This window comes from Phaethon aethereus (genome assembly GCF_964289735.1).
Source record: "Phaethon aethereus genome assembly, chromosome: 3".
Classification (NCBI taxonomy): Eukaryota; Metazoa; Chordata; class Aves; order Phaethontiformes; family Phaethontidae; genus Phaethon; species Phaethon aethereus.
Genome location: NC_138576.1, coordinates 56,236,624 through 56,247,462, shown reverse-complemented (window position 1 = coordinate 56,247,462; position 10,839 = coordinate 56,236,624). Strand labels below are relative to the sequence as shown.

Below are 10,839 nucleotides of genomic sequence, written 5' to 3'. Positions count from 1 at the left end.
AGTTATCCATTACCAGATTTGCAAGGCTCTCCTTGCTCACAGAGTGCAGCCCTGCTCCCGCGGGCACCATGAGGTGCAGCTCCCTTCCCACTGACCCGGCCCGCTGACGTAGACCTGCGGGAACCTCTTCTGCCATCTCACTTCCCCAAAGCATCAGGAAATTATTAGTTCTCCCAGACACGTAGGCAGGAACATATGGGTTTACCTCACTTTTTTTTGTGTCTTTGATGCCCAATTGTTTAAGGAGCTCTTCTCCTTGCCTGGCTCTGTTTTACAGATCAAATAGAACCCTCTCCCAACCTTTGTTTGCTACGATAAACAAGCCCAGTCCTTCAGTCTCCACTTTTAAGATAAACTTTCCATTCTCCTGAACATCCAAAAGTTACCCTTTTCACCTGGTATCAGTGAATTCTTTTTTTTTACTCCCCAAAACTGCACACCTTATTCCCGATGAGTGCTGCAGTAACTGTTGAAGTTCCTTGTATTTACCAGGATGATAGCGAATGAACTAGAGACAGGTCTATATAAAAATTAAAGAATTTCTCTGGAGCTCTGTAGTTATATGTATGTTCATCTCCTTTTTTTCCCCATACTCAGAGGAGACATACTGATCACCCCATGCACCTCCTTCTGATGCACGAGGAGAGAGGACTCGCTATGTTTGTCCCCAGTTATCTGCTTAATTGAAGATGTGATGTCAATGTGTGTTGTCAAAACTTACAAACACTAACTGATTCCTCTCATCAGCCTAAATAATGTAATGACCTGGATCAGTGTGAGCGCATTCTGGGAATTTTAGCTTTTTTGATATGCATTTTAAAATCTGATTTTCATCAAGAAAATGTCAAGGCCCCATGCCAACACGTGGAAATAGCACAAGAATGAACTGATACGAGCTGCACTGGATGAGTCTCTGCTCTGTAGCTCCATGAACATATCTATGCTCTGCCTTCTGTACGAGAGGAAAAAGGCACGTTCAGAGAAGGAGGAATTTTTCTGTTGGGACAACGGTACCACAGAGCTTTTTCAAACCTTAAACAGCAGAGCTATGCTGCCAGTTCAGGACAGTGAAGAATATTTTTCTATGTTCATAAAGCCTGTGGTCTGGATCATAGAAACTTCTGTGCCATATTACTGTGAAATAACACTAAATTCCTTGAGTTTCATCCGTGCTTCTGTTTAGATCTGGAATAATTGGATGTTGTGGCAGGCCAAAATAAATTTAGTGTTACACAGACATTGTATTATTATTATGTACAATATATCTTTTTTCCTAACATTTCTATTTATATGTTGTAACCCATAGCTATATGATTTTTCTACTCATCTTTTGTTAAAATAGGTCACATTTCAACAATGGACACAGGCAATGAAATTACTTTGATGTGTAGACTGTACATGTAATATGTATCTGTGAAGATGTTTTAAAAGCAATTTGAATGGCAAGGGTGCAATTTGCATGCATACTTGACTAATTATCTAAATTCTGTAGCTGATTGGAAAAATGAAAGTTTATACACGTGTATTTACATGATGAATGTTGTTCATACTTCAGTTGTTATGAATACTGTTCTGAATATGAAATTATGTACAATAACATTAAAATTCCTGCAATTTGGCTACCAATGCAGCAAAAAGTCGCTCCCCAAAAGAGAAAAGCAAAGCTTGCATAATGACTGTCAGCACTAAGCTGGTTAGAAGAGTTAATTTGGCTTGAACATTGTACCTGTGTTTATTGTTTTCAAAAGCGTTGAGCATGTAATGTCTTAAAGACGATGGGGATGATTCAAACCATATTGTTACTTAAAATTGAGTTTGCTTACTTAATGTCCTTACCTTTCCCCATTTGGCCTTGAACAGCAGCAATATATGCACCTGTGCAGTGTTTCCACCCAGTAGATCTCAGTCTGCTGCTTATAAATGTCCTTTAGGTTGAAAGCCCAATATGGTAGGGCATTCCCCTACAGGACAATGAGGAAAGTGTCCTGAGGAACAGGGCATGACAATAGCAATATGAAGGTCTCTACAAGGTCTCTACAACCAATATGAAGGTATCTTTAAAGAAAGGCATCACATATGGCAGCATTTCAAAGGCGTCCTGCATGCTATGTCTGCATCTCCAGCTACTCAGGTCTTTGGCATAAAGCACAGTCAATGGTGGAGCTGAGAAGATGTAACAGATTTGCTAGCGGGACTTGGCAGAAAAAAAGAGATGCTATACCAAGCTGCCTTACATATGTTTTTAAATACCTTGTCTGCAAGCAGGAAGTGATCATACGTAGGCAGAACTTAAAGGGATTGTGCTACCCTATACAGAGGGTAAAAAAAGCTAAAAATAGGGGTTCATGATGCTAAAGGGAGCATTTGCGCACGTTCCCCCGCGCGGAACAGTAAGTATTCCAGCAATCTGACCATTCCTGTTACCAGGCACGGGGACAGTAAACAAGCCTGAAACAGATTTTCCTCCCTAGAGCACGGAGCAGGAGTCACCTTCCCAAGTCATAGCGAAGTCTCGGCACGGGCCCTCCAGAGCCACAGCCCGTGGGTCAGACCGTGCGGGGCCGAAGGGGTCGGCTCCTCTTTCTGGCTCAGAGCACGCTCTGCTCACTTACTTTGGAAAGATCCCCTTTGGACACCACTTCCCAAAATGCTAACATATGTATGTGTCCCCCTGCACATTTTCCATCTCTGAGAGCAAGAGAGAGGACAAATGTCCCCAAATGCAGTGCTGTCCACAGAGAAGCCAAGCGTGAAAATGCCATTCATTGAGGTCAGCGGGAGGCTGCTCTGGATGTAACCGCTATTTAACCTTTGGGGGTTCTATGTCATTCATTGTTCATAATGCTAAATAATGCATTCTGAAGCCACTATGACACAGAGTACAATATCTTTAGGGAGAATTAAGACTGTGGTGGCCACCATGTTTTTCAAGTCCTCTCCTCCAGGTTGTAATTCCCATAAGATGTCGGTAGCTCCAGCTGTGCAGAGGCCTTTCAGCTGCCCATAATCTTCAGAGCAGTTCTCTGGCGAGTGCTGGGAACTGCTTATGTGAGCTCCAGGCTTCCTCCCAGCAGCTCTGCCGTTGGAACTACAATGACTCTAAATGTGTGGGTTACCAGTGTGACTAGCATCTAATAGCAGCATTTGGGATGCTGCGCCCAACATATGAGCAGCCAAGCCCAGATGTGCTGACTCTTACTCCCCCATCCCAGCTGTGCCTCCCGTGACAAGGAGCACTGCTTGACGCCACACTGCTCTCTTTGAGCAGGAAGAAGGCGAAGCAATGGGGCTATGGGCAGACTATAACCCCGGTATCACCCTCTAGGTCATTTCCATTGCTGTGTCTTCATCTGCCCAACAATGTTCTGAAAGAGGGCAGAGCTGCTCAAGAAGGGAGTGTGTGTGTGCAAAGAGGTGCATGCTCTTCCTTTTTGCTGTTTTTAGAAGGACATGGGAAAGCTGGTGTGGAGCTTTGATTCAGGGAGCTGTGTTCTTCTGTTTAGAGAACGGCTCATTTGCAAACAGAAATTTTGCTTCTGAAATAGAATGTGGGAAGATTGATTGTTTAATTTTTTTTTTTTTTAAGTTGGTATGCGTTAAATGGATTGGAATGGCTTTGATGTTTTACCAATAAGAAGGACATTTTGTTACTTCAATGATTTTGGAATGGAAACTCTACATGTGTGAACAAGAAAACATCCACATGGGACTACTTACTGAAAAGAAAGTGCTTTTTTGACTATCTTTTCAGAATGAAATGTTGTCCAAACAACATTAAAAATACCAACTTATAATATCAAGAGTGCTAGAACTCACTTTGGTGACAAATTTCTGATTTCCTCTACTCAACAATTTACTTTCAGCAAAAGCTGCTTACCTCTGGCTCTGCTGTTGAAAATAAATAACTGGAGGTTTTGGCTACAAACGATTCAAGACTCGTCATTCGTGTTGTCATGTTGAGCTGGGGGCTTTGGCTGCTGCTGAGCAGTGATCCATCCCAGGGGACCGGGGCTTCCTCTGTTCATCTGCAGGCCTTCTGGCCCTGGTTGACGGACGTAAACTCCTCTGCTGTTCAGTGCATCAGACATCCTTCTGATGAGGCTCTGTGTTACACTGGCCCTGCTATCGTGCTGGCAGGGGCTGTTGCTTACTAAACACGTATTCTAAATAAATATTTTCTGTATTGCACCAGGGAAGGTTTAGATTGGATATTAGGAAAATTTTCTTTATTACTGAGAGAGTGGTCAAGCATTGGAACAGGCTGCCCAGGGAGGTGGTGGAGTCACCATCACTGGAGGTGTTCAAAAAATGTGTAGACGTGGCACTTCGGGACATGGCTTAGTGGGCTTGGTGGTGTTGGGTTGATGGCTGGACTCGATGATCTTATAGGTCCTTTCCAATCTTAATGATTCTGTGATTCTATGAATTATTTCTTTCAAGGGTATGTTTGTACTGATTTTTTGTTGTTGTTGTTAATAAAGGTTTACTCTATCCAAGATGTGAAAGGAAAAAAAAAAAGTTTTTCAGTTGAAGTAAACCGAAAAGCGTGTGATGGGGATGGGGACGTCGGCAGCCGCTGGAAGCGGAGAACAGCCCGAAGCAGGGACGTAGGCAGGTCTGTGTTACGGGGCCCCCGCCGAGCCCTCGGGCTGCCCCACCGCGGCTGTTTCTGCCACCGAGTCTTGACTTTAACGCCGAGGTTTCGGGGCCGGAGACGCGGTCCGCCAGGGCGGCAGGTGCGCAGCCTGCTCCGCGGGAGGGCCGGCCCTGCTCGCCCCGCCTGGCCGGGCCTGGCCTCCGGGCGCGGCTGGAGGCGGGGGGCGGGCGGAGCCGGGGCCGGTACCGGTGCCGCTGCCGCTCCCGCCGCCGCTCCCGCCGAGGCAGAGGGTCCCGCTGCTCCTCGCCATGCTTCCGACGCGCCTCCGCCCGGGGCGGCTCCTGCCCGCCGCGCCGCTCCGCCTGCCCGCGCCGCGGGGAGCCGCCGCCGCCGGCGGGGAGCCCGCCCGGAGCCCGGGCACCACTCGCGGTAAGGGGCGCAGCCGGGGAGCGGGGCGGCGGCGGCCAGAGGGGGGCTGGCTCGGCGGCACCGGCAGCGTTTCGAGGCTGCGGGGTGTTTGGCGGCGGCGGGGTCCCACGGCGGAGCGGGGCTGGGGCTCTCGGCGGCCGGGCCCGCACCGCCGCCCGCGGGTGGCACGGCAGCGCCGGGGGTCCCAGGCGCGCTCCCGCTGGCGTGGGTTACCCACGGCCGCAGGCTGCGGGGAGGTCGGGCCAGACCTGCAGAGACTCTCAGTGCGCGCGGGGGTGCGCAGGAGGCGGCGTGGAGATAACTCTGCGTGGCGGAGACAGGGAATCCCTGCGTTACCTTCCATGGACCAGGCGGGGCAGGGGTTTTCCCCTTCCACCCATCATTCACTCTTAGTGCATGCTTTGACGAAGTGGTTGTTTTCCAATCTTTAAGCTGAGCAGGCTCACAAGGTGGTTGCAAGTTACAAACCTTCAAAATTTGACAAAAAAATCCTCCTCTGGACTGGACGTTTCAAGACAGAAGCAGAGATTCCTCCGAGGATCCCGTAAGTGCACTGCTCTTGTCCAAGGGGAACATGGAGCTGAAGGGAAAGCAGTGGCGTGATCCTGATTTAAAGCTTTTCCACAGAGTTTGAACCAGCCAGTTTTTCAACGCTGAAAACTTGGAAACTAATTAGAGGGCAAAAGAATTTCCTGTCCTTGGTTAGAGGTTAAGATGAAAAAATGTTCCTTACGGGGGTCCCTAGAGCCTGGGATTAAGAACTGGATCCATCTGAGTAGATAGCCTTGGTTACATTTTTGTACTGGCTTGTTTATTTTGCTTATTCCTAATGTGCAGAGAATGATGTTATTGGTAAACAGTATTTTCTGTTTATATCTCCCACAAACAGATCTAAGGGAGCCGAGTGAGTGCATCCAACAAATTATGATTTATTATAGAATTTGAGGAAAAATAGAGACGGAGGTTATGAGAGAAACATCCCCCACTAAGGAAAACTGAGTACTTGACATAGCCTTAGCTTCCCATTCTTGTTGACCCACCGGACTAGCTGATCTTTGAAGGTCCCTTCCCACTCAAACCACGCCGATTCTGTAGCTCCCTGACTCGCTCAAAGTTAACATCCCCCAAAGGAGTCCCTGACCGAACACACGCAACCCCTGTAATGCCAGTTGCTGCCTTTTTCTTAGGCTGCTCGATAGCATGTTAGACCTCTCTCTCCAGGACACCACTTTTTATCATCACAGTGTGTCCCTGTCTTGGGTGGTAGGTTGAGGGTACGCAGTGTGCAGAGCTGTGTCGAGCAACAGGTACATCCTCTGCCTGTTCCCGTTGGTTCCTGACAGTTTCACTTGATGGTTCCTGGAAAGCTTGTCAGTGGCTTGCCATTGTCCCACGTCTCTTGCACTGTGCTAGTCCCACCATCTTCCCCTAGATGAAGGTTCAGACATGTCTCAGGAACTCTAAAAGCTATTTGAGTCATCGGGGGGTGACGTTTGCTGTTCTCCGTACACACGCACGCACACCAGTTGCTCATTTCCCTGCAGTAGTTGGCCTGCCAAGTGCGTGTCACTGCTTTGTGCTTTCTGGGTGAGCAAAGTCTGTTTAGAGCTGTAAGATCATAAACAGTAAGATACTAAAAGAAGTTAATTGTGAGACTTTGAAGCTGAATTGTGTCACTGCTTTAACTATTAAAAAAATAAAAGAATTGCAAGATACTGTTACCTGTGAACACAATCTAGCTGCTGAAGATAGATTCTACTAAGGGTCAAATCTGCAGTCCTTATTCAAGGTTGGTTGTGGGTTTTTTTTTTTTTAACAAAACAGCTGTTACCGACTTCAGCAGAGGTTTAACCAGAATCTTGATGAAGAATTGAGTAGCAAAGGCCCTAATGTGCAATTAGGGGAGAACATAATCAGGTCTGTTTTTCTTAAAGCAGAGGCAGAAAGCAGGGGGAAAGTGAAAATCTGCTTCAGAAGAGTTTCAATTAGTGCACTGTGAAATACGATTAGGCTAATAAGCCAGACTAATGACATTTAGGGTTTTGCTTTTGTTGTTACAAATGGATTAGTGGATTAATGATTTTATGTGCTTAGTCTGATGTGTGGTTTGTTTTAAAGATGATGTATATTTACCATTGTACCAAACAAAAGCAGTTAATCAGAACTGCAGGCACTGTCAGTCATCCGCAAGAAGTGCGGCGTGGATGACAGGGGCGCGTGGGCAGGGAAGGGGGCAGCAGGGCATGGCCACTCATCAGGCTCGCCTGCTTCTGTTGCATTAAAGCCTTCAAGAGAAGCACTGCAGCCCTCAGCCTTGGTACGTGCTTCCATGGGCAGAACTTCCACTACCAAAACTCCAGCTCTGGCCCATCCCACCACTTATCAACCTCTTTAAAGTAAAGCTGAAGGTGTTTTGGGGGAGAGAGATCATTATGAGATCTTCCCTCGTAAGATAAAATCAGTTCTTTATGCAACTAAAGGGCAATGAAGCTGGTCAGGGGTCTGGAGAACAAGTCTTATGAGGAGCGGCTGAGGGAACTAGGGTTGTTTAGACTGGAGAAGAGGCTGAGGGGAGACCTTATCGCTCTCTACAACTACCTGAAAGGTTGTGGTGAAGTGGGTGTTGGTCATTTCTCCCAGGTAACTAGTGATAGAACGAGGGGGAATGGCCTCAAGTTGCACCAGGGGAGGTTTAGATTGGATATTAGGAAAAATTTCTTTACGGAGAGAGTGGTCAAGCATTGGAACAGGCTGCCCAGGGAGGTGGTGGAGTCACCATCTCTGGAAGTGTTCAGAAAACGTGTAGACGTGGCATTTGGGGACATGGTTTAGTGGGCATGGTAGTGTTGGGTTGATGGTTGGACTTGATGATCTTAGAGGTCTTTTCCAACCTTAATGATTCTGTGATAACTATATAGAATGTATGTTTATATTCTGTATCTTATGAACATCTATCTTCATATATATATAAAGCATTCCCATGTGATTGATGAAAGGAAAATACTGCACTGCCTGCATTGTAATTGCATCTTAAAAACTGTACTCCCAAGTACGGAGCCTGACCCAGGAAGACTTTGCTGAAAGTTTTGAGACATTTTCAGCGATACGGAGCTTTCCTGTACTGCTGGTTCACAGGGGCATGCAGCCTTCTCGTGGGGGAGGAGGGTGGGAGTTGGAGCCGTACCAGCATAACTGGTAACTTAAAACACACAGTTTTAATCACCTATCCAAGTATGTAAAGCCTCTAGCCTACAGTATACAGCCATCTAAACAGGTTAGATATGACAGTAATTAATTTGTAAAGTTAATTTTTAATAAAAGGAGCTTGCTTTTACCGCATCTGGCTGACATAACATCTACTTCTCCATCTGTTTAAAAAAATCGATATATCCCTTCAATTTCACTATGTTTAAATAGAAGTTAAGGTATGATTTCTGGTGTATTTACCCCAAGTATTTAACTGCAAATATTTATTGCAGGAGCAGGTTTGGGATTTTTTTTTTTTAGCTTAAAAGAAAAAAATCAGCTTAAATCCATTAAATGTTGGCTTTTCTACTGGGAAAGGATTAGGGTCAGAAAATGCAAAGTTCTTGGGTGGTACAAAACCAGTCATGGCAATCTGAAGGTGCTTGCTTTAGGAGCTAATTCTATTTTTATTTTTCAATAACATGTTGTGTCTATGATGCTTTGAAGAACGACTTCACAGTTTTGTAATGATTCAATTCAGTAACTTTAATTGCAGGCCGGAGATGCTAGACAGGGCAAGAAACAAAGCTCGAGTTAAAGCTTGTTACATCATGATTGGACTCTCAATTGTTGCCTGCTTTGCCGTGATTGCCTCAGCTAAAAAGGTGAGTACAGCGCTAGCTAGTCATTATGTAGCATACTTTAAAATGATGGAATTCTGTGAAAAGCAGACAAACCTAAAAAGCAGCAGCTTACACCTATCCTAGTTTTAGCTTAGCTATGTGCCTCTCACCCCTGGCATGGAAGTAGCTGCCGTTCCTGGGAGCTTTCCCCAAGAAGGTGCATCGCTACTCTCACTGCACTACTCCTAAGTGGGTGTTTTGCTTCTGCAGGCTGCCGCACGTCATGAGTCCTTAACAAGCTGGAACCTGGCAAAGAAGGCCAAGTGGCGGCAAGAAGCCGCGCTAGCAGCGGAGTCGAAGACGAAGTAACTTAATATGAAATGCCAAATGTCCTTGCAGGAGCAAAACTGACTGTTGCTGAGAGGGATTAGTGAATTTTGGCAATAAATGGAAAACTGTAGTATTGCACACACGGGTAGTTACAGGGTCACAAAAAGAAATGGAGGGTCTCTTATTAGAGATACTCAGTGTACTGGTTGCAAATTATTAAAATTAGAATGTTTTGCACATAAGTTAAAACGGTCATTAATTTCAAAAGGAGACGAGGTAGTTTCCTACGAATGTCAGGTATGGGGGGAGCCAAGTTTCCACTATCTGTCTTAAACTTTCTTGAGCTGTTACACAGCTGAGTTCCTTACAGAAAAACTAGCTCTAATTTTCAATGAAAGGTTAAATGCAGTAAAGACCAAGCAGTAATGAAGGTACGAAAGCTGCAAAAATCAGGAGACCTACGCAATTCACTTTTGCAATTCTGAAAAAAGAACAAACTGTAATCAGCCAGAATATCACAAATCTTACATGCTGAGAAGAGAAGGTTTGGAGAAGTGAGGGGAGGGGAAATGGCCCTGGTAAATCCCACAAATTCTCAAGCCCTTTCCATGGAGTTTGTACTCCATGGGAGTTCCCAAAGAAGTGATCAGTTTTGCAGGCAAAGACAGGACTGTGATTATCATACAGGTATATGTTTTTGTATTTACAAAACATATTTAAACCCAAAAAGCTTTCTGTCTGGTGACAGTGCATAGTTTTACAGTGCACAGATCAGCCAGTTCTTATTCATTTGCCTCAGTGTATTCAAAAGGGCATTTGTGTTTTCTAGTTTAAGAAGCCACACTTATCAAACCACTAAATAAATACAATAAACATCTGTAAAATAGGTTTTATTGGTTTCTGTATGGTATTTGGAGATTTAACATTCCATAATATTGCATACTAGTCATATGCGTTCTGTTACAGTAATGGGCCTTTGGCCTGGATTTAAAGATGCACTATTACTATCTGAAGTTAGTGTAAGGTATTTTAGTTTCCACACATTATATGAAAATATTGTGCCATAAGTAACTGAAATTTCTCATTCCAGATTTCAGTGAACTCTTGAAGTCACAGTTAAACTTTACATATCAATTGGCAGACATGTTACAAAAATCCTCAGTTGTACAATTTAATAAATTTAAACCAACTGAGAACTAACCGTGGAGGAAAGACAATAGTGCATCTTTTTTTTTTTTAAGACAGACCCAACAATAAATATTTTCCAGTTGCAAACTTGTTCTACAGCTAACTTATTTCTGTGCCAATATTATTATTATTTTCTGATTGCTGCTAGCAACAGTGTTTAAAGCAAACATTAGAAAATTAAAAAGCTGTATGAACCAGTCCTCAGACAAAAGTGCAATGATGAAAAAATTAGATATGATTCAGTGTATCAAGAGTAGGGAACTAAAAACAAAAAAAATTTTATGCTTTGCATAGTTGCATAGGTTAGCTAGTTAGTATTCACATTTAAGCAGAACAAATGGTACCCTTTTAAATAAAACAAAAACCACAGAAACCCAAACCCTGTATTTTTAAACAGACTTCGTAACTGATGGGGCACTTCAGATTCCATAAAAAATACCAAACTTAAACAGACTTTCTTCTCTCAGTTATTTTTTTCCCTCCACA

At 44.5% G+C, this 10,839-nt stretch overlaps 1 protein-coding gene across 1 annotated transcript; it reads left to right on the top strand.

Annotated features, from left to right (window-relative positions):
• Positions 1-4,342: 4,342 nt before the first annotated feature.
• Positions 4,343-9,204, top strand: FAM162B (family with sequence similarity 162 member B; the record flags this gene model as incomplete). The annotated part of the gene is made up of 4 exons (XM_081997461.1): positions 4,343-5,026; positions 5,459-5,570; positions 8,769-8,877; positions 9,106-9,204. Exons 1-4 carry the CDS (start codon positions 4,906-4,908, stop codon positions 9,202-9,204), a joined length of 441 nt encoding a protein of 146 aa, XP_081853587.1. The 5' UTR covers positions 4,343-4,905.
• Between the last annotated feature and the right edge of the window lie 1,635 nt (positions 9,205-10,839).